General features: G+C 35.3%; 1 protein-coding gene and 1 non-coding gene across 2 annotated transcripts in view; both read left to right on the forward strand.

Moving 5' to 3' along the window:
* SCAPER (S-phase cyclin A associated protein in the ER) overlaps nt 1-24,897 on the forward strand; it is a 512,156-nt gene that overhangs the window by 184,099 nt on the left and 303,160 nt on the right. The window contains exon 19 of the mRNA XM_040492187.1: nt 18,424-18,560. Coding sequence (XP_040348121.1) covers nt 18,424-18,560 — 137 coding nt within the window. The remainder of the gene's footprint in view (nt 1-18,423; nt 18,561-24,897) is intronic.
* Nucleotides 8,452-8,616, forward strand: LOC121042133 (U1 spliceosomal RNA). Its single transcript, XR_005795994.1, has one exon. It is a non-coding gene; the product is annotated as a U1 spliceosomal RNA (small nuclear RNA).

Genomic DNA, 24,897 nt, shown 5'->3' on the forward strand with positions numbered 1-24,897 from the left:
GCCCTGTCCATCCCATAGTCTCAGACATAAGAGGGCCATGTAGGAATATGATTGGGTCAATAAAATATGTCACTTCTTCTTTCAGTAAAACACTTCCTTATTATTTCTACTTTTTTTTTATAAGATATTATCTCCCATCCTTATAACAGATTTCAAACTTGCGCCGCACACTTCAGTGATCAAATCTGCAGATGTTAGTCTGTAAATCTGTTCATATTTTAAGTTCAGCTCTTAGATAATTCAGGGATATGAATATTATGATTTCATTTACTTCTTTTGGCAAGCCAAATAGTTTTAAGACTCATGTGTACAAATAACTTTTCCTTACAAGGTGACTCTTTTCTGAACTGGTTATTATGGAGAAACTAAAACGTAAGTAATAGAACAGTATGATGAACCTCCATGTAGTCATCACTGAGCCATAATAATGAAATTCATAATGAATCCCTCCCAAATACTATTTTGAAATCAATTTCCAGATATCATTTCATGATAGCTATTTTTAAAAAGACTTTCTGCTTATTATACATTCTTATTATAAAGAGAGAATTAAAAATCTATCACATTAATCTGGGAACGTTTTATTGTTTTGCCTTCTTTTCTTTCTTTCTTTTTTTTTCAATTTTTCATTTAAATTCTACTTACTTAGCATACAGTGTAAAATTGTTTCCAGGAGTAGAATTTAGTGATTGATCACTTACATATAACACCCAGTGCCATCCCAACAAGTGCCCTCCTTAATACCCATCAGCCTCCACCCAGCTCCCTCCGTTAACCCTCAGTTTGTTTTCTGTCGTAAAGAGTATCTTATTGGTTATTTTCCTCTCTCCTTTTTCCCCTCCCCATATGTTCATCTGTTTTGTTTCTTAAATTCCACATATGAGAAAAGTCATATGGTATTTGTCTTTCCCTGATTGACTTAGTTCGCTTAGCATAATACAGTCTAGCTCATTCCATTTTGTTGCAAATGATAAGATTTCATTCTTGTTGATCGCTAATATTCCATGTGTGTATGTGTGTATGTATGTGTGTATATACATGTGTATGTGTATACACACATACCTTCTTTATCCATCATTCGATGGATATTTGGACTCTCTCCATAGTTTGTTGATATTGCTGCTTTAAGTATCTGGGAATGTGTATCCCTTCAAATCTGTATTCTTGTATCCTTTGACTAAATACCTAATAGTGCCATTGCTGGATCATAGGGTAGTTCTGTATTTAGTTTTTTGAGGAACCTCCATACTGTCTTCTAGAGTGGCTGTACCAGTTTGCATTCCCACCAACAGTGCAAGTGTTCCCCTTCTCAGCATCCTGTTCAACACCTGCTGTTTATTGTGTTGTTAATTTTAGCCATTCTGACAGGTATGAGGTGGTACCTCATCATGGTTTTGATTTGTATTTCCCTGGTGATGAGCGATGTTGAGTATCTTTTCATGTGTCTTTTAACCATCTGTATGTCTTTTTTGGAAAATGTCTATTCATGTCATCTACCCATTTCTTAACTGGGTTATTTGTTTTTGGGTGTTGAGTTTGATAAGTTCTTTATAGATTTTGGATACTAACCCTTTATCAGATATGTTGTTTGCACATATCTTCTCCCATTCCACTGGTTGCCTTTTAGTTTTGTTGATTGTTCCCTTTGCTCTTCAGAAGTTTTTTATCTTGATGAAGTCTTAGTAGTTCATGTTTGCTTTTGTTTCCCTTGCCTCCAGTGTCTAGTGAGAAGTTTCAACAGCCAAGCTCAAAGAAGTTGCTGCCTGTGTTCTCCAGGATTTTTATGGTTTCTTGTCTCACACTTAGAAATTTATTCTTCAATCCATTTTGAACTTATTTTTGTGTATGGTATAAGAGAGTGGTCCAGTTTCTTTCTTCTGCATGTTACCCTCCATTTTTCCAACACCATTTGTTGAAGAGACTGTCGTTTTTCCATTGGGTATTCTTTCCTGCTTTGTTGAAGATTAGTTGACCATATAACTGTGGGTGCATTTCTGGGTTTTCTGTTCTGTTCCATTGATCTGTTTGTTTTTGTGCCAGTACCATACTATATTAATGACTACAGCTTTATAACATAGATTGAAGACTAAGATCGTTATGTCTCAGGCTTTGCTTTTCTTTTTCAGGATTGCTTTGGTATTCGGGGTCTTTTTGGTTGCATACAGTTTTAGGAACGGTTTGTTCTAGCTCTTTGAAAAATGCTGATGGTATTTTTATAGCGGTTGCAGCAAATGTGTAGATTGCTTTGGGTAATATTGACATTTTAACAGTGTTCTTCCAATCCTTGAGCATGGAATGTTTTTCCATTTCTTTGTGTTCTCTTCAGTTTCTTTTATAAGTGTTCTGTAGTTTTCGCAGTACATATTTTTTACTTCTGTAGTTAGGTTTATTCCTAGGTGTCTTACAGTTTTTGATGCAGTTGTAAATGGGATCAATTCCTTGATTTCCCTTTCTGCTGCTTCATTATTGTTGTATAGAAATGCAACAAGGTTCTGTACATTGATTTTATATTCTGCAACTTTGCTGAATTCATGTGTTCTAGCAACTCTTTGGTGGAGTCTTTTGGGTTTTCTACATGGAGTATCATGTCGTTTGCAAATAGTGAAAGTTTGACTTCTTCCTTGCTGATTTGGATGCCTTTTACTTCTTTTTGTTGTCTGATTGCTGAGGCTAAGACTTCCAGTACTATGTTAAATAGTAATATGAGAGTGGACATCCCTGTCTTGTTCCCGACCATAGAGGAAAAGATCTCACTTTTTCGCCATTGAGGATGATATTAGCTGTGGCTCTTTTATATGTGGCCTCTATGATGTAAAGGTATGTTCCATCTATCCCTACTTTTTTAAGGGTTTTTATCAAGGGTGGATGCTGTATTGGGGTGCCTGGGTGGCTCAGTCAGTTAAGCATCTGACTCTTGATTTTGGCCAAGGTCATGATCTCATGGTTCCATGAGTTTGAACCCTGCTTAGGGCTCTGCGCTGACAGTGCAGAGCCTGCTTGGGATTCTCTCTTTCCCTCTCTTTGCCCCTCCCTGCTTGTGCACCTGCTCTCTCTCTCAAAATAAATAAACTTTAAAAAGAATGGATGCTGTGTTTTGTGAAATGGTTTTCTGCATATATTGAGAGAATCATATGTATCTTCTCCTTTCTTTTATTAATGTGGTGTATCATGATTGATTTGCGAATATTGAACCAGACCTGCAGCCTAGGAATAAATCCCTCTTGATCATGGTGAATAATTCTTAATGCACTTTGGATTCAATTTGCTACTGTCTCGTTGAGAATTTCTGCTTCCATATTTATCAGGGATATTGGCCCATAACTCTTTTTAGTCAGGGCTTTGTCTGGTTTTGGAATCAAGGTAATGCTGGCCTTGTAGAAGGAGTTTGGAATTTTTCCTGCTGTTTTTTGAAACAGTTTGAGAAGACTCCACATTAACTTTTCTTTAAATGTCTTGTTGAATTCCCCTGGAAAGCCATCTGGCCCTGGATGTTTGTTTGATGGGAAATTTTTGATTGTTGATTCAGTTTCTTTGCTGGTTATGTGTCTGTTCAAAGTAACTATTTCTTCCTGTTTCAGTTTTGGTAGTTTGTATGTTTCTAGGAATTTGTCCATTTCTTCCAGATTGGCCAGTTTGGGGCATATAATTTTTCATAATATTCTCTTATAATTATTTGTATTTCTGTGTGTTGATTGTTATCTCTCCTCTTTCACTCATGATTTTATTTATTTGAGTTTATTTTCTTTTAGATAAGTCTGGCTAGGGGTTTATCAATTTTGTTAATTCTTTTGACAAACCAGCTGTTAGTTTTGTTGACCTGTTCTACTGTTCTTTCTTGTTTCTATATCATGTATTTGTGTTCTAGTCTTTATTATTTCCCTTCTTATGCTTGCTTTAGTCTTTACTTGGTGTTCTTTTCCTAGCTCCTTTAGGTATAGGGTTAGGTTGTATATTGTAGACTTTTCTTGCTTTTTGAAGTAGACCTGTATTGCAATAAACTTCCTTCTTAAGACTGCCTTTGCTGCATTTCAAAGTCATGTTTTCATTTTCATTTGCTTCCATGTACTTTTTTATTTGTTTTTTAATTTCCTGGTTAACGCATACATTCTTTAGTAGAATGTTCTTTAACCTCTGTGTATTTGAGGGCTTTCCATATTTTTTCTTGTGGTTGACTTCAAGTTTCGTATTGTTGTCATTTGAAAATATTCATGGTATGATCTCAGTCTTTCTGTATTTGTTGAGGTCTGATTTGTGACCCACTGTGTGATCTATTCTGGAGAATGTTCCATGTGCACTCAAGAAGAATGTGTATTCTGCTGTGTTAGGATGAAATATTCTGAATATATCTGTTAGGTCCATCCAGTCCAGTGTGTCATTCAAAGCCATTATTTCTTTGTTGATTTTCTGCTTAGATGCTCTGCAGTAAGTGTGGTATTAAAGTCCCCTACTCTTATTGTATTATTACCAATGAGTTCCTTTATGGTTGTTATTAATTAATATATTTAGGTGCTTTCAATTTGGGGGCATAAATGTTTATAATTGTTAGATCTTCTTGATGGATAGACCTCTTAATTATGATATAATGCCCTCCTACATCTCTTGTTATAGTCTTTGTTTTAAAATCTAATTTTTATGATATAAGTATGGCTCCTCTGGCTTTCTTTTGATGTCCATTATCATGGTAGATGGTTTTCCATCCCTTCATTTCTAATCTGCAGGTCTCTTTAGCTCTAAAGTGAGTCTCTTGTAAGCAGCATGTAGATAGGTCTTGTTTGTTTGTTTCATAACCATTCTGACACCCTATGTCTTTTGATTGGAGCATTTAGACCATTTACATTAGAGTGATTTTTTAAAAATGTTTTATTTTGTTTCTGAGAGAGAGCGAGTGAGGGAGAGGGAGACAGAGTCCAAGCAGGGGAGGAGTAAAGAGAGAGGGAGACATCTGAAGCAGGCTCCAGGCTCTGAGCTGTCAGCACAGAACCTGACATGGGGCTCGAACTCATGCAAGATCATGACCTGAGCCAAAGTCAGACACTTAATCAACTGAGCCACCCAGGCACTCCCAGAGTGATTATTGATAGACATGAATTTACTGCTTTTGTGTTACCTGTAGATTTGGTGCTTCTAGTGATGTTCCCTGGTCCTTTATAGTCTTTATTGCTTTTGGTCTTTTTTCCCCCCACTGAAAGAGTCCCCTATAATATTTTTTGCAGGTCAGGTTTTGTAGACATGAACTCCTTTTGTTTTTGTTTGGGAAAGTATTTATCTCTCCTTCTATTCTAAATGACAGCCTTGGTGTATAAAAGATTCTTGGCTTTATATTTTTTCCCATTCAGTATGGTGACTGTATCCTGCCACTCCCTTCTGGCCTGCCGAGTTTCTGTGGAGAGGTCTGCTGCAAACCTGATCTATTTTCCATTGTAGGTTAAAGACTTTTTTTTTCCCTTGCTGCTTTCAGGATTCTTTCCTTGTCTGTGTATTTTGTGAATTTGACTATAATATGTCTTGGTGATGGCTGGCTTTTGTTGAATTTAATGGCAGTTCTGTGCTTCTTAGATTTTGATGTCTGTTTCCTTCCCCACATTAGGGAAATTTTCAGTTATCATTTGCTCAAATAAACTTTCTGCCCCTTTTGTCTTTCTTCATCTTCAGAGATGCCCATGACACGAATGTTATTACAATTTAAGGAGTTGATAAGTTCTGTATGTCTACATTTGTGATACAATATGTTTCTGTCTCTGTTGTTTTCAACTTCATTGTTTTTCATAATTGTATCTTATCTGTCACTGATTCGTTCCTCTGCTTCATCTGTCCTCCCTGTCCTGACATCCATTCAGGTTTCTACCTTGGTTATAGCATTTTTAATTTTGGTCTAAGTTTTGAGTTCTTTTATTACTGCAGTAAGGGATTCTCTAGTGTCTTCTATGCTTTTTTTTAAAGCCCAGGTGGCATCCTCATAATTGTTGTTTTAATTCAAGTTCAGACATTTAACTTATACCTGTACTGAATAAATCCCTGGCCATGACTTCTTCCTCTTTCTTCTAGGATGAATTCCTCTGTCTTGGTATATTTTCAAGGTAAAAAAACAAAACTAAGCAAAAATGGAAGCTATATCCTAGGTGTGTTTTGGTCTGATTATTAAAAGAATCTGGATCATGTATATGTATATGTATGTGGATGTGGATATATGTATGTATTTATAATATAAAATAAAATAAATTTTAAAATAAAAAATTAAAAACTTGCTTTTTCTGTATCCCAAGGTGGGAGAAAACCAAAAAAGCTAGATCCTATTTCCCCTAGAGCTGAAACTTTGTAGTACTCTATGATCAGTAGACTTTGTGTGTGCAAAGGGTTTATGCTGGTCCTCTAGGGGTTGGACCTACTGCGCTGATTCTCAGGGGGACATGTGCCTGCAGAGCACAGGTCAGGAGACTTGGTGTAAGCAGCTCCAGCTTCCACTTTGATGGCACTTATTTGCTCATTGAAGTTGGTCAATGCTGATGGGTGTGGTGAAAATGGTGTTGTCCCACTTTCTCGTCCTCAGAGCAGGGATCTTGCGCCTGCCACTCTTTAGGAAGCCCTCGTAGAAGAGCAAACAATCACCTCTTTCGTGTCCCTGGCTTCTGCCAGATCCTTGCCTTCACCCTGCCTGCATCTGAGCTGTCTGCCTGCCAGGCAGCACATCATTCCTGTGTTCTATTTCAGGCACATGGCTAGGTTTCAAAACTCCAAATTTTATTAGAGATCCATTGTGTGGACCTGCACTGGTCCTCTGGGGGAGGATCTTACACTGTGGCCAGTGCCAGCTTCTCCCAGAAATTGGTTACACAATTGCCCAGCAGCTGGGAGTTCATGGTAAAGCACAGCAGAAAGCCGGCACCGAGGCTTGCTGCTCTCAGCCAGAGTCCCTGTTCCTATTTAGTGAATGGGCAGTTCACTGGCATCCACTGGGTCTTTTGCCCCGGAGAGACCTTGCCACCTTTCCCAAATGCACTCTAAGCAGGGGAACTACTTCCCATGTGACCCCAGGGATACTTAGACCATGCTGCCTCTACCGGGTCTCTGCCCTCCTTCCCCATGGGAGCACCACTGAACCTACCAGGCACAATCCTGGAGATGGTGCACACCTCCAGAACTTCAGACTTTGTGCTCCTCTGCTTATAAAAACTTGTGGTGTTCAGCTCCTTCCCTTCCTCAGTCAGTGGTTTTGGGCAAGTTTTTCTTGTACAATTCCCCATATGCACTTTCAGTCTTTCTTTTTCGCCCCTCTCTTGGCAGTCAGGGCTCCCTCCCCATCACAGCACCCACAGCTCTTCTCTCCCCAGATCAACTGTCTGCAGCTCCTCCCCTCCACTATGTGGCTATTTTTTCACCTCTAATTGAGCATTTTTGCTCTCTCAGTTCTCAGATCGATTTCTTGGGTGTTCAAAATTATATATTTATCTAGCTGCGTTTGAGTGATGAAGCAAGCTTAGGGTTTCCCTACTCCTCTGCCATCTAAACTCCTCCTCCTGCCTTATTTTCTTTATACATATGCATATACACATATAAGTATACAAAGATATTTATAGGTATATATGTAATTTTTTTACATAATTTCATTCGAGTAGAAGACTAATCTGCTTTAATAAAGACAACAAAAATACAATGATTTTGAGAACACGGAATTTTATTTCTTACAGTATTGCCCTGATGTTAACAGTAGAAGTATTCAGGGTAGATTTATTCCATGTTGTCTTTCCTTTTTTCTTTCCTTCTTTCTATTTTATTTGGGTGTAGTTGACACTCAATGTTATATTAGTGTCTGGTGTAGATCTTAGTGATTTGACAAATTTATGCATTATGCTGTGTTCACCACACATGTAACTACTTACTGTCTGTCCTATTACATGGCTAATACAATATCATTTGCTCTATTACATATGCTGTGCCTTTTATCCCTGTGACTTAGTCATTTCATAACTGGAAGTGTGTATCTTCACTTGATCTTAGCCAAAAGGCCGAGAAGCGATGGAAGTGTGTATCTTCTACTCCCCTTCATCTATTCACCCCTCTCCCCCTGTTAACAATGAGTTTGTTCTGTGTATTTATAGGCCTGATTCTTTTTATTTTTTTTCTGATTCCAGTTTATGAGTGGAATCAAATGCCATTTGGTTTTTCAGCGACCCATCTTTCTCTGTCATCCTGTAATATATGCCCTCTCCTTCAGGCTCAGAGCTGTGTTAGAGTGTTCCAGTCTGCTGAAGAGGAATAAAGTGAATGGACCTTCAAACACTGAGCATGCATTCATATTCTATTGATTAGAATTCAGTCAGGCTATTTCTAGCTATAAGAGGGGCCTAGTTGAATTTGATAGTTATCCTGCTACTTTGTATGGCAATTTTTTTACCCTTATGATCAGTTATGTCACTGGAAGTCCTTGTTACTTTTAAGAAATGGTATATTAGCATACTTAACCTGGCAGGGGAGATACCATGATCAGGAAGGTGGTTTTCCCAGGGCGAGGCTTATCCACTGCACTCGGGATGTGCTGACCTCTGCGATTTCCCCAAATGTGGGAAACTCGACTGCATAATTTGTGGTAGTGGGGGACTGTGTTCCCGCTTTCCCCTGATTAAAAAAAAAAGAAATGGTATATTAGGGTTGCTAATTACTATTGAGTAGGTCATTGTGAACAGAATTAGGAAATAAATAAAATGTATGTGATCTGTATATGAACTCTGTATTTGCACTCATATATACTTATGTGTGTGTGCATATGTTTTATTTTTTCTTTAAATATGATGGGCTCATGAATTCTTAAAATTTAAATTTAGGACTATAGGCATTTTATTTAACCTCTTCTGTATTTTAACTGTATCTCTTTCTTCCATACCAAAAATTCAGAGAATCGAAGACACAGAGAATGATACAATTATAATATCCATAATCTCCTTTACTTCATCCCACATTACACACAAACTGGTTTAGAATGACATTACCACTACTCCTACTACCAATGTAATTACTGAGAACAGTTTAAAATTTTGTTCATAAGTTTTCCCCATTCTTTCCACCTTTTTCAATAGTAGTACTGTGAAAAATCTGAGGCACAGCCATGATATACTATTTTCTTTAGCTTTTAACTACCAGTTTAGTCTTAGTTCTGTAAGTTTGTAATTGTTAATACTAGTCCTTATGTCTATGTCTTTCTAGTCATTTTAGTTTTCTAAGGCTTGTTTTTTTTATTACCTCTTAAGTTTTTATTTTGTTAAATTTTTGAACTTTTTTCTTTTAATCTTATTTAAAATTAATTCCATTATAATTAGCATCCAGTGTTATATTATTTTCAGGTATACAATATACTGATTTAGCAGTACTCAGTGCTCCTTATGTTATACATTACTCAGTGCTCCTTATGTTAAGTGTACTTTCAAGCCCCTTCACTTGTTTCACCCATCGCCCCACCCACTCCCCTCTGATAACCACCAGTTCTCTGTATTTAAGAGTCTGGTTTTTTGTTTGTCTCTTTATTCCTTTGTTCATTTGTTTTGGTTCTTAAATTCCACATATGAGTGACATTATAAGATATTTTCCTTTCTCTGACTGCCTTATTTTGCTTGGCATTATACCTTGTAGATCTAGCCACGTTGTTTCAAATGACAAGATTTCATTTTTCATATGGGTAATATTACACACATGCACACACCACATCATCTCTATCATTTCAACTGTTGATAGGCACTTGGGTTGCTTCCATAATTTGGATATTGTAAATAATGCTACAGTAAACATAGGGGTGCATATATATGTTTTTGAATTAGTGTTTTTATATTCTTTGGGTTAATACATAAAGTAGTACACTTACTGGATCAAAGGTAATTTATTTTTAATTTTTTGAGGACCTTCCATACTGTTATCCACAATGTCTGCACCAGTTTGCATTCCCACCAATAGTACATGAGCATTCCTTTTCCTCTGTATCCTCTCCAATACTTATATCTTGTATTTTTTATTTTAGCTCTTCTGACAGGTGTGAGTTGGTATCTCACTGTGGTTTTGATTTGCATTCCCCTGATGATGCATGATGTTGAGCATCTTTTCATGTACCTGTTGGACATTTGTATGTCATCTTTGAAGAAATGTTTGTTAATGTCTTCTGCCAAGTTTTAATTGGATTTGTTTTTGGGGTGTTGACTTGTGTAAGTTCCTTATCTGTTTTGGATACTAACCCTTTATCAGATATGGCCCATTCTGTAAGGTTGCCTTTAATTTTGTTGATTGTTTCCCTTGCTGTGCAAAAGCTTTTTATTTTGATAAAGTCCTGGTAGTTTATTTTTGCTTGTGTTGCCCTTGTATGGGGAGACATATCTAGAAAAATGTTGCTACAGACAATGTCAAAGAAATTGCTGTGTATGTTCTCTTCTAGGATTATCATGGTTTCAGGTCTCACATTTAGTTCTTTAATCCATTTTGAGTTTATTTTTGTTTATAGTGGAAGTAAGTGGTCTGGTTTTGTTCTTTTGCATATAGCTGTACTCTTTTCCCAGCACCATTTGTTGAGGAGACTGTCTTTTTCCCATTGCATATTCTTGCCTCTTTTGTGGAAAATAATTGCCCATATAGGTTTGGGGTTATTTTTGAGGTCTCTATTCTTACCCATTGATCTATGTGTCTATTTTTGTGCCATACTATGCGGTTTTAATTTCTACGGCTTGGTAGTTTATCTTGAAATCTGGGGTTATGAAACCTCCAGTTTTGTTCTCTTTCAAGTTTCTTTGGCTATTTGGGGCCTTTTGTGATCCCGTACACATTTTAGGATTATTCATTCTAGTACTGTGAAAACTGTTGTTGATACTTTGATAGGGATTACATTAAGTCTGTAAATTGCTTTGGTTTGGATGGCCATTTCAACAATATTTTTTCTCCCAATCCATTAGCATGGAATGTTTTTCCCTTTGTTTGCATCATCTTCAATTTCTTCCATCAATGTTTATAGTTTTCAGGATACAGGTCTTTTACCTCCTTGGTAAAGTTTATTCCTAGATATTTTGTTATTTATGGTACAGTTATAAATGGAATTGTTTTCATAATTTCTCTTTCTTCTACTGTATTTTTAGTGTATAGAAATGCAACTGATTTCTGTGTATTGATTTGGTGTCCTGTGACCTTAATCAATTCATTTATTATTGCTAGGAGTTTTTTGATGGTGTCTTTAGGGTTTTCTATAGAATACCATGTCACCTGCAAGTAGTGAATGTTTTGCTTAATTCTGTACCAGTTTGGATGCCTTTTATTTCTTTTCCTTGTCTAATTGCTGTGGCTAAGATTTCTAGGACTATGTTGAGTAAAACTGGTAATAGTGGACATCCTTGTCTTGTTCCTGATCTAAGGGGAAAAGCACTTAGTTTTTACCATCAAGTATGATGTTAGCTGTGAGTTTTTCATAGATGACCTTTATTGTGTTGAAGTATGTATCTTGTAAATCTCTTATGTTGACAGTTCTTGTGACTGGATATTACACTTTATCAAATACTTTTTCTGCATCTGTTGAAATGATCATGTGATTTTTATCCTTTCTCTTGTTGATTTAATGTATCATATTGATAGATTTGTGAATATTGAAATACCCTTGTATCCCAGGAATAAATCCCACTTGATCATGGTGAATAATTTTTTTTAATGTATTGGTGATTTCGGTTTGCTTATATTTTGTTGAGAATATTTGCATGTATGATCATTAGAGATACTGGCCTGTCATTCTCTTTGTTTTTAGTGTTGCCATCTGGTTTTGATATGGTGATAATGCTGGCCTCATAAAATGAAACTGAAATGTTACTCTTCTATTGTTTAAATAGTTTGAGAAGAATAGATATTAAGTCTCTTTGAATGTTTGATAGAATTCATCTGTCAAGCCATCTGGTCCTAAACTTTTGTTTGTTGGGAGTTTTTTATTAGTAATTCACTTTCATTGCTGGTGATCAGTCTTTTCAAATTTTCTATTTCTTCCTGATTGAGTTTTGGTAGGTTATATATTTCTAGGAATTTACCCATTTCTTCATTGTTGCCTAGTTAGTTTGCATATACTTTTTCATATTACTCTCTTATAATTGTATTTCTGTGGTGTTGATTGTTATTTCTCTCTTTAATTCTTGATTTTGTTTATTTGAGTGCTCTATTTTGATGAGTCTGGGTAGAAGTTTATCTTTTTTTTTTTTTTCTTTTTCTTTTTTTCAAAAACAATCTCCTGGTTTCATCGATCTGTTCTGTGGTTTTTTTAGTTTCTATTTTATTTATTTATGTTCTCATCTTTTATCATTTCCTTCCTTCTACTGGTTTTGGGTTTTTTTTCTTACTTACTTACTTACTTTATTTTTAGCTCCTTTAGATATAAAGTTCAGTTGTTTATTTGAGATTTTTCTTGCTTCTTGAGTAGGCCTGTATTGGTATAAACTTCCTCTTAGTGCCACTTTTGCTGCATCCCTATGATTTTCAACTGTCGTGTTTTTATTTTCATTTGTATCCATGTTTTATTGATTTCCTTCTTGCTTTCTTGATTGACCCATTCATTGCTTAATAGCATGTTATTTAACCTCCATGTATTTATGTTCTTTCTAGAACTTTTCTTCTGGTTAATTTCTAGTTTCATAGCATTGTGGTGAGAAAAGATGGATGATAGGACTGCCTTTTTTTGAATTTGTTAACACTTGTTTTTTGGCCTTATATGATCTATTAAGAATATTCCATGTATACTGGAAAAGAAATTGTGTTCTGTTTTAGGATGGAATGTTCTGAATATATCTATTAGATCCATCTGGTCCAGTGTGTCATTCAAACCCAGTTTTCTTGTCGATTTTCTGTTTGGATGAACTGTTCATTGATGTAAGTGGTGTTTTAAAGCCTCCTACTATTACTGAATTACTACTGATTACTGCCTTCATGTTTGTTAATAGTAGCTTTATGTATTTGAGTGCTTTCCTATTGGGTGCATAAATATTTACAATTGTTATATATTCTTGTTGGATGTTTCCTTTATGATCATATAGCATCCTTCTTTGTCTCTTCTTACAGTCTTTGTTTTAAAGTTTATTTTGTCCCGGAAAAGTTTTGCTACCCTGGCTTTCTTTTCATGCCATTTGCATGATGAACACTTTTCCATACTTTCACTTTAAATCTTCTTGTGTCTTCAGGTCTGAAATGAGTCTCTTACAGGCAGCATATGGATTGGTCTTGCTTTTTATTCATTCCGTCCCCCTATGTATTTTGATTGAACTGGTATTTCCATTTACATTCACAGTAATTATTGATAGGTATGTACTTTTATTAGCATTTTTTTTTACTAGCTTTATGGTTGTCTTTGCAGTTTTTCTCTGTTCCTTTCTTTTGCTCTCTTCTCTCACAGTGCTCTGCTTTCTTTAGTAATGTATTTGGATTTCTTTCTCTTTATTTTTTGTATATCTATTAACAGTTTTTGATTTGTGGTTACCATTAGGTTTATGTATAATATAGTATGCATATAGCCATCTATAAAGTTTGAACCCATTCTCAAATCACTTAATTTTTACTTCTCTCCCCACCACTTTTTAAATGTATGGTGTCATACTTTATATCTTTTTATTTTGTGAATCCCTTGACTGATTTTTATAGATGTACTTAATTTTACTGCTTTTGTGCTACCTACTTTTCTTATTCCTGCTTATGGTCTTTCCTTTCCATCAAAGAATGTCCTTTAACATTTCTTGTAGGCTGGCTTAATGGTGATGAATTTCTTTAACTTCTGTTTGGGAAACTCTTTGCCTCTTCTTGCTGCATAGAGTATTCTTTTTTTTTTTTTTTTTTAATTTTTAACGTTTATTTATTTTTGAGACAGAGCATGAACGGGGGAGGGTCAGAGAAAGGGAGACACAGAATCTGAAACAGGCTCCAGGCTCTGAGCTGTCAGCCCAGAGCCTGACGCGGGGCTCGAACTCATGGACCGCAAGATCATGACCTGAGCTGAAGTTGGCCACTTAACCGACTGAGCCACCCAGGCGCCCCTCATTTTCAATCTTCTTTGAATCTCATGACCTAAATTCTAAATTATTAAGATGGTGAGTTGTGTTGTTTTCTCATGCCTTATACCCCTTGAAAAATTTGTTTTAGCTTGTTTTGAAATGGAGAGTAAAATTTGGATTTAGCCCGTGCATGTTTTTTGGTGTATTTTCATTGTTTGTATTGTTCCTAATTTTAGCTATTTTTTAAAAATAATTTTGGCTATTGGCCTTGATACTTTTAGGGTGGAATTGGTTTTATAAGACTTTTAGATTCAGTTTTGATTTGGCATAGGTATTCAAATTTCCTGGAGCTCCTTTTCTGTTATTTTTGTATAAAATAGAGTAACTTGATTTCTGAAATTTCTTTATTCTCTTTCCTTGCTCTTCTTTTGTCTACACTTTTTCCCCCTTTATCTTTATTATCTCTAGTTGTCACATTTAAATTCCTTTTGCAGCAGTTTTCCCATGGCTCAGTTTTGAGAGTTCATTGGGACTAGCCTTCACCAAAGTATTAAGTCCTTAATGCAGCTGTTTCTTTCACTGCCTTCGGAGTGGGCAAACTTCTCTCCATTTTAGATGCTCTTCTCAAATTGGCCTATTAAATTCTCCAATGGAAAATGGTTCCTTTTCTAGAATTCTGATGTGAAGTTCATTATTCACTTTTTGTTTCCCTTGATTTCTCCTTCAAAGACACTGAAACTCTGCTGATGTGTTGGTAATTTGACCTTACCTACTTGGTGTGGGGTTTAGGGGGATACATTGTCACCTTGTTTTGTTGTAAATATTTTCTGTGGGTTTTGCTGTTGATATATAATCGCTTTTTCTGTTTTATATGATAATTTAGAGAGAAGCTAAATTTTTTACTGTTTATTTTTGAGAGAGGTAGACAGAGCATGAGGGAGCAGGGGCAGAGACAGAGGGAGACACAGAATCTGAAGCAAGCTCCAGGCTCTGAGCTGCCAGTACAGAACCCATTGTGTGGCTCAAACTCACCAACTGTGAGATCATGACCTCAGCCAAAATTGGACTTTTAACTGATTGAGCCCCCCAGATGCCCCTAGAGAGAATCTAAAATTTTGCTGCCACTGCCTTCATCTACTTCCAATTTTGTTTATAAGGATTTTAATGACTAATATTTCCTCATGGAAATATGCCATAATTTCATCAGCCACTCCTTAGTGTTGAAAAACCTTTACATACACCTTCTATCTTCAGAAGCCATCTCAGTACCTTCCTGTATAAAGTCTCCATAGTCTTAATGGAAAAATAACTATTAATTATCCTCTGTCACGTCCCACAGTGTGTTTCTTTTATCACCCAAAATTGATTTGTTTCTTATAGAAGCTAAAATATAATGCAAATCACTAGACGGAAACGTATAAAAACTTGAAATCTGTTTATAGAAAGCTGGACAAAAGACACATTTTAAGTCACAGAGGACAAAATATAAATGGTCTAACATACTAACACCAGTGTTTCAGCCAACGAATTGATAGATTTACAAACAAAATAGAAACACTAGGTAGTGGCAAATCACTTGTGGGCATGTAAATTAATTCCCAGTTTGGTTGTTCAATTTGGGAATACTTATAAAAATCCTTAAAAATATGTGTATTCTGTGATATAGGAATTTCATTTTTATGATTTGATCAAAGGGAAAATAGATTATGCGTTTAAAATCTTAACTGTAGGAATATTTGTTGCACTGGCATTTATAATATTGATAATAAAAGTTATCTAGATATCTAACAATAAAGTAGTAAAATTAGGTATATTCATGAAATGGAATAACTGATAGCCACTAGATTATGTTGTAGAATATTATTTAATAGAATGTATTTGAAATTTTAAATTTAAAAAATTTATAAAATATTATAAATGGCATATCCCACATATAAAAACACACAAAGAACATAGGATATATTCATATAATTATTTTTAGGTGTTAGTATTTTATGTGATTTTTTATTTCTTAATTTTTATTTGTATATTCTATAATTAACACATACTGATTTTGTATTAGGATAGAACTTACTTTTGGGCACCTTAATCAACTGTAAGTTGATTAAGCATCTGGCTCTTGACTTTAGCTCAGGTCATGATCTCGCGGTTTGTGGGTTAGAACCTCACGTCAGGCTCTGCGCTGGCAGTGTGGAGCCCGCTTAGGAGTCTCTCTTTGTGCCCCTCCCCCACTGGTGTGCTCTGTCTTTCTCTCAAAATAAATTTAAAAAAAAGTTTTTTTAAAAAGATAAAACTAAGTCAAATAAAAATATATTCTCATTTGTTTTTAGTTCTGAGATTTTTGAAAATGTTAACATTAACATGAATGCATAATTCATGTGTGTAGATGTATTGTTCTTTAAGAAGATAGGATTTTTGATAGTTCTACATAAAGTCCAAGATTTTCTATATAGTGTCTACCTTTGTGTATAGTGATCTTTAGTGGATTCTATTAGATATGTAAATTACATTTACATATAACTTAAAATAGTATAATTGGACCTTCCATAAAGTAGAAGGTGTCACTTGGAATATTCTTTTTTCCTGGTGCAGAAATAGAAATTAACATGTCAGACTCAGTCTACATCGGCAGTGTTGGGGGAGGGGAATAGCGTGGTCTTGTGAAATCAGCTAGTTTGACCTTGAGCTTTGTGGCTGTGGACATAATACCAAACCTCTCTGAACCATTATTAAGTATCTTGTAAAATGTAAACATATTACCACCTGTTTTATGGTATTGTGATGATTATAGAAAATAATGTGTTCAGGTTAGCCCTTTGCTGATCATGCATTAAGTATTCAAAAATGGTAACATGGATAATGATTTCACATATGACTTGCTTTATACCATGTATCCTTAGAAGATATGGTAAGAGGATTATCTTTATTTATATTATTGCTTTTGTTTGATTTGAGACCTGGGTTATTTTTTTCTAGTTGCATTTGAAATGGGAAACATTCTGGGAAGAGTAACTGTATGTGGGGAACATAAGCATTTTGTTGTGGACGATTATTTTGGAAATGCTTATGATGGAAATACTTTAAGTGGAAATTTGTAGTAGACAGTTTGATATAGGAGTGTAGTTCAGAGGAGAGGTCAGAGCTAGAGCTAAAAATTTGGGAATTGCCTGTGTATAAATAATATTTCAAGTCACTGCACTTGATGAATGAGTTTGGATAGAGAAGTATATAGCTCTGGGATATTCCAACATTTGCTCATGCAGAGCAAAAGAATCCAACAAAGAAGACTTAGAAGGTGCAGCTGGTAAGTTAGGAGGACAGTGTAATGTCTGGAAGCCTAGTGAAGAAAAAGTGTCAGGAAAGAGGAAGTGATCTACAGGGCTAAAGGTGTTAGAAATTTGAGGAGAAGATCTAAAACAATTTCTAGAAAAGAGTGTGTAGAGAAAATAGTTTAAGGTTCCCTAATTGCCTGGCAATACTAGGGGCCATTTGAGTATGACATTTGTAATGTCATAAATTTAAAGTAAGAGTAGTCAACACAGTTCATAATTACAGCCACGTTAATCTGGCCAGGTATGGGCACAGAGTAGGGTGGGAGTTGGATTTAGAATTGGGATTTTGCCATGCAAGTATGAGTAAAGAAGAGAGGGGAAGGGAATGTACATGCTGTGTACATGCAAGGAAATGATTATAGTAATGGGCTGTAAAATCTAACATTGATAAGGAGGGACATGGGGCCAGAATCTGTGCGCTCCAGCCAAACCACATCGCTGTTTCCAGTAACCACATTCTACTTTCATCTCTTTTTGTGTGTTCTGAAATGCCTTTTTTAATTTTTCCTTTCTGCCACCTTTCCCAACACTCAGCTCAAACAAACACACATATATCTAATATCTGTATGTTCAAATTCAGTCCATTCTTCAAGAGATAGCAGACATGGTACTTCCTTCTTGAAACCTTTCCCCTTTACCCCCAGTGAACATTGCTTTTGTTTCCCTTTTGGGCTCCTATAGCATCCCATCTTTCTAATCGACACTTACTACTGGATATTATAGATTTGTGTGTGTGTGTGTGTGTGTGTGTGTGTGTGTGTGTGTGTGTATCTACACACACACACACACACTCACACACATATATACATATGTATATTTACATATACATATACATTTTTTTTACCTCTTAATGCTGTGTGGTTGTGAGGGATAGGGATATGTCCTTGTATCCTTAGCATTTATAACAGTTGATGTACAGGAAAGGTTTGATAAGTCCATGAAAATCTTAAGTAAAACATTTCTTCAGTGTTTTCCAAAGGAATTGTGAAAAACAGAATTTCGTAAATATTACTTTACTTTTATCTATATACTTTTTTATACTCACTATAGTCTGTAGCAATGCTATGTTATTCTTTAACCATCATCAATGTTATTATCATTTATTTATCTTGCAGGAGCATCTTTCATTAAAGAAGTATATTATTGACATTGTGGTTGAAAGTGCAGCTCTACCAGAACCATTGAAAGATGGAGACGAGAGGCAGAAAAATAAAAAAAAAGCCAAAAAGATAAAAGCCCGGATGAACTCCAGGTACCTTAAATATCCTTAAAAAGAAAAGAAAACAAAAACTTTAGTGATATATCCTTGCTAATGTATATCTAAGGAAGACCCTGTGCCCTCCCAAAAAGTTTAAACTTGTTTGCTTCAAGAAAGCTTTGAAAATAATACTGATGAGCTTAATTTATAGCCACTTTCTTTGATTGAGAAAGAAAACTGCGTATCGATCTAAAGCCCTTGCTTTCACCTGTTAAGAGCTCTTCTTATAATTGGATGCCAAAGCCTTGCCAAACCTGGGCCTCCTCCAGCATACAGTAGTATGTTTCAGTATGTGTAAACTAAGCCTATTTTTCTTTCCAACTATTGATTTTTAAATGAGGTATCAAAGAAAATCAATAGCAATCAACAAATAGAAGTCTGCTGGCTATAGTGTCAAATCCCATGACTAGGTTTAATCAATTTGGTTGCTGTCACAACAAGAAGAAGTTCAAGAAATATCTTGAAATGGAAAGTGAGTTGTCAGACCTGTAGTTTATCATCAGCCTCCAAAGTACCATCTGAGGATCAGACAGCTATGTAGTACATCATTGCCTTACATGCTTGTAGCATCATCTGATGACTGATGAGTCTTATTCAGGACACAAATGTAGTTCCTCAGTAGTAGATGATTTTTGCTATTTGGGAGTAGGTAATCTAAATGTGTTGTTTTACATTTATCAGCAAATGTCTTGAAAGTTGGAGAAGCTTGATCCCATGGGATTATAGCAATATAGTTCTAGAATAACAGTGAATGATGGTTATCACTCAGTAGTTTCCAATTTCAGATTGTAATCAAAGGTGTCCATTTCATCTTACAGAATCAATGAAAACTTCAGAGTATTCATTCAAGCAAAGAATAGAAAAGGCTTTTTTATTGTATTTTTTGAGATCCCACTAAGTTTCTAAAAATAGTTTCACAGTGCACTTGAGGGTATTACTGACCTTCATTTCTAGTTTATGCTAAGAACTTACCTCCTGACACTGAAATGCTATACAGCCCATTTTTGTAAGCTCTTTTTTCTCTATGTACATATTCCCTTGGTAAGCTCCCACTATCTGTGGTTCTAAATGTCCTCTACTTGGTGATGACTACCAATTTTATATCTGCAGTTTTACTCAAACACAAGCTCTTGCTGTTTCCAGAACCCCTCTTTGACCCCATAGTCTTCTCTGTCACAGTAAATAGATACTTTATTCCAGTTTTTATGCCAAAACCCTTCCTTGTCCTTTCTTTCTCCCACATCTCACATCCAGTCCAACTACAAATCTTCAAAATTTGACTACCTCTAACTTCACTGCTTACCCTGAACCAATCCTTTATCATCTCTCACCTGAGTTACTGTACTAGCTCTGTGATTAGTATCCTTATTTCTGCCTTTGCCTCCTTGTCTATTCTAAATACTCTAGCCAGAGTGATCCTATTAAAATGTAAGTCAGTCATGTCACTTCTCAAAACCTGAGGGCTCTTTACACCTCAGGTTTCCTCTCCCCACATATATCCATACACTTAGCTCCCTTATCTCCTTCGGTCTTTGTTCAAATGTCACCTTTTCGATGAGGCTCTCCTTGAGAGCTTAACTTGTTTTTTCATTTTTTTTTTTTTTTAAATATAAGTAATGGTAATTTATTAAATAAAATCTTAAAATTATAGGAAAAATACCTATAATTCTGTTGTTAATAATTTGGCTTAAATATCCTCTTTATGCATACCTACCTATATCTATAGACTTTTTTCTTCATTGTGGTATGATGTATTTAGGTGAAATGTAGAGTTCTCCAATGTAGAGTTTGTTGACTTTGACAAATCTAGGTACTCATGTAATCCACACCCATCAAAATTGTCTTTGTACCTCTTTCCAGTCAGTTTCTCACCAGCCTTGGTGCTTGGTAATCACTGATCTGCTTTCTGTCATTATGGCTTTCTTTTTCCTGTTCTGGAAAGGCATACAAATGAAATCAAACTCCTTTGTGGCTAACTTCTTTTACTAAGTGTATTGTTTTTGAGATATATCAGTGTTGCTGCATGTGAGATAGTTTATTTCTTTTTATTGTTGCACATATTCATTGTGTGCATATCCTATAATTTTTATTTATTCATCTGTTGATAGACTTTGGGTTTCCAGTTAGCATTTGTAAGTTAAGCTCCTGCCAGGTCTTTGGGTATATATGCATTTTCATTTCTGCTGGGTAAATACCTAGAAGTGGAATACCACACCATTTTCCATAGTGGTTGTACTCTTACACACTCCTGTCAGCAATCTGTGGGAGTTCCAGTTGCTCCACAATCTTGCTAGTACATACTTAATGTTGTTAGTTCTTAAAATTTTGGCCTATTTTCAGTGTCATCTCATTGCGATTCTAACTTACATTTCCTTAGTGACAAATTATATCAAGCATCTCTTTATGTGCTTTTTAACCATTCGGTATCTTTCTTTATGAAATCTGCATTTAAGGTTTTTGCCTATTTTAAAAGTTGTTACCTTACTTTTGAGTTTTTTATATGTTTTGACTACAAAGTTCTTTGTCACATATGCATTGCAAATGTTTTCTTGTAGTCTGGAAATTGTCTATACATTTTCTTGAAGATAGCCTTTGATAAGGAAAGGTTTTTACTTGTGATGATGTCTATTTTGGGTTTTTGGTTTCTAAGAGATCTCTGCCTAAACAAAGGTTTAAAAAAGCCTTTTATATATTTTTTAGAAGTTTTGTTAAGTTTTACTTTTGCATTTAGGCTATGACTCATCTCAAATAAACTAATGGTCAGATGCCTAGGCCCAAATTTATGTTTCCGTACAGGTAACCAGTTGTTCCAACACTATTGCTGAAAAGGTTTCTTTTCCCATTATACTCTGTTAGCACTTTGGTTTAAAAAAAAAAAAAAAAAAAACTTACGAGCTCTAATAGTTTTGTACATTTATAAAATTTCTTTATGTACATAAACATATCTGAGAATAAAAACATATTTTTTTAATTATATACTATTTATTTCTTTTCATTGTTATCTTCAGCAAAATTTGAATAGAAGCTTTGGTCCTGATCTTAGGGAGAAAGACTTTAGTTTTTCACCATTAAGGTATTCTGTTAGCTATAGTTTTTTGTAAATGCCCTTTATCAGGTTGAGGAAGCTTTTTTTTTTATTCTTAGATTCCTGAGAGTTTTTTTCATAAATTGATATTCCATGTTTTCAGATGCCTTTTTCTGCATCTATTGAAATGGGCCTTTTAATTTTATCGATGAAGTACGTTATATTGATTTTTATAACAGCTTTATTGAGATATATTCACATACTATACAGTTCACCCACAAAATCTACACAACTCTATATTGATTATTGGGGAATAATTGACATACAACATAATGATTCGATATTTTTATATATTGTGAAATGATCACTACAATAAGTCATTAACATCTGTCACCATACATAGTTACTGATTTTTTTTCTTTTTCTTTAGGATTTGCTCTCGTAGTAACTTTCAAATACATAGTACACTACATCCCCATCACATTTATTTTATAACAAGAAGTTTGTACTTTTTAAAAAAATTTTTTTAATGTTTATTTATTTTTGAGAGAGAGAGAGAGAGGGAGAGATAGCACAAGCAGGGGAGGGACAGAGAGAGAGGGAGACACAGAATCCAAAGCAGGCTCCAGGCTCTGAGCTGTCAACACAGAGCCTGACGTGGTGCTCAAACCCATGAACTGTGAGATCATGACCTGAGCCAAAATTGCGTAACTGACTGAGCCACCCTCATGCCCCAGAAGTTTGTACTTTTTAACTCTCTTCAACCATTTTGCCCACCTTCATCCCCCACCTGTGACAATCACCAGTCTATTCTTTGTGAAGAGCTTGGTTGATTTTGGGTTTTTGGTTTTGTTTTTGTTTGTTTTTTTTTTTTTTTGGTCTTTTTGTTGTTGTTACCAAAATGAGATCATATGGTATTTGTCTTTGTTTGACTTATTTCACTTAGCATAATGCCCTCAGAGTCCATCTGTGTTGTTGCAAATGGCAAAATTTTATTCATTTTTACGGCTGAGTAATATTCTATTATGTATATACGCTTATACACACCCCACATTTTCTTTATCCATTCACCTGTTGGTAGACACTTAGGTTGTTTCTATATCTTGGCTATTGTAAATAATGCTGCAGTGAACATGGGGTGCACATATCTTTTCAAGTTGGTGTTTTCATTTTCTTTGAGTAAATACCAGAAGTGTAATTACTGGATCGTATAGTACTTTAATTTTTAGGTTTTGTTTTGTTTTTTTGTGGAACCTCCATGCTGCTTTCCATAGTGGCTATGCCAGATTACATTCCCAGCACAAGGGTTCCCTTTGTTCCACATCCTCACCAACAGTTGTTACTTCTTGTCTTTTTGATAGCCATTCTGACAGGTGTGAGGTGATATCTCATTGTGGTTTTGATTTGCATTTCTCTGATGATTAGTGACATTATACATCTTTTCATGTGTATGTTCCCCATCTATATGTCATCATTGACAAGTGTTCAGATCTTCTGCCCATTTTTTAATCAGATTTTTTGTTTGTTTTTGAGTTGTATGAGTTATTTATATTTTGGAGATTACCCTTTTATCAGATGTATGATTTGCAAATATTTTCTCCCTCCTAGTAGTTGCCTTTTCATTTTGTTAATGGTTTCTTTTGCTGTGCAGAAGTTTGCTAGTTTGATGTGTTCACACTTGTTGATTTTTTGGTACCAAATCCAAAAAAATCTTCACCAAGACCAATGTAAAGGAGCTTACCACCTGTGTTTCCTTCCAGGACTTTTATGGTGTCTTGTCTATAATCCATTTTGGGTTAATTTTTATATATGGTGTAAGATAGTGTTCCAGTTTCATTCTTTTGCATGTGACTGTCCAGTCTTCTTAATACTATTTACTGAAGACCCTGTCCTTTCTCTGTTATTTATTCTTAGCTCCTTTATTGTGTATTATTGACCATGTATGTGCATTTTTCTTTTCTGGGTTCTCTTGTTCTATTGATATATATGTCTGTTTTTATGCCAATACCATACTTTTTTGATTACTGTTACTTTGTAATGTAGTTTGAAATCAGAGTATGATACCTCTAGCTTTGTTCTTTCTCAGGATTTCTTTGGCTGTTTGGTTTTTTTATGGTTTCATACAAATTTGAGAACTGTTTGTTCTAGTTCCATGAAAAATGTCATTGGAATTTTGATATGGATTGCACTGAATCAGTAGATTGCTTTGCATATTATGGACATTTTAGCAATATTCTTCCAGTCCTTGAGCACAGAATATCTATCCATGTATTCAATGTTTTCTTCAATTTCTTTCTTCAGTGTCTTGAAGTTTTTAGTGTACAGGTCTTTCACCTTCTTGGTTAAATTTAATACTGGATTTTTTTTTTTTGATGTAATTATAAATGGGATTATTTTTTAGGTTTTCCTTTCTGATAGTTATTAGCATATAGAAATACATCAGATTTCTATATATTGATTTTATACTCTGCAACTTTACTGAATTCACTTATTCTTACAGTATTTTGGTGGAGTCTTTAGCACTATATAGTATCATGTCATCTGAAAATAGTGACAATTTTATTTCCTCCTTATCAATATAAATACCTTTTATTTCTTTTTCTTGCCTAGCTTCTCTGGCTAGTACTTACAATACTATGCTTAATAAAATTCGTGAGAGTAGACATCCTTGTCTGTGGGAAATAAGTTTAAGAATTCTGTATGCTTGCACCAGTGGGTTAACAAGGCTTAGGGCCGAAAGCCACTACAGGGCAAAAGTGCCCAAGGCCAGTCATTAAGTAACAAAGCATAGAGGTGGAAAGCCGCCACCTGGGTGAAAGCGCCCAAAGTTAGTCACTAACTAAAACAAGGCTTAGGGCAAAAAGCTGTCTCCACAGGATGAAAGCATTTGAGAACAATTAGAGGTGGAAAGCTGCTATGGGGTGAAAGTGCCCAAGGTTAGCTAATGAAAAGGTGCTTTGTTAGCCTTGAGGCAGCATACTCCAGCAATCTTAAACTTCGGAGATAACAGCTGGTTGGCTGTATTGTCACAGAGAAACTGTTCATCTGGCATCTGGCACAAATATAGCATTGTGCTTTAATCTCAACTTCTAATGCCACTCGCCCCCCAAACACTTTGCTTCTTACACAAATTAATGGTCACTATCTTATTGTTTTCTTCTGCGCATTCACTGCATTTGTAAAACCTTGAGAGCTCAATAAAATAGAGACAAAACCCCTGTTTGGGGCTCTTGTCTCCTCCCGGATAACAGCCTCTCTCATATTCAATTCTGTGTCCACTCTCTTGCTGGACAAGAGAGAATTCCA

This window comes from Herpailurus yagouaroundi, unplaced genomic scaffold, assembly GCF_014898765.1.
Source record: "Herpailurus yagouaroundi ecotype Mexico unplaced genomic scaffold, PumYag 184, whole genome shotgun sequence".
Classification (NCBI taxonomy): Eukaryota; Metazoa; Chordata; class Mammalia; order Carnivora; family Felidae; genus Herpailurus; species Herpailurus yagouaroundi.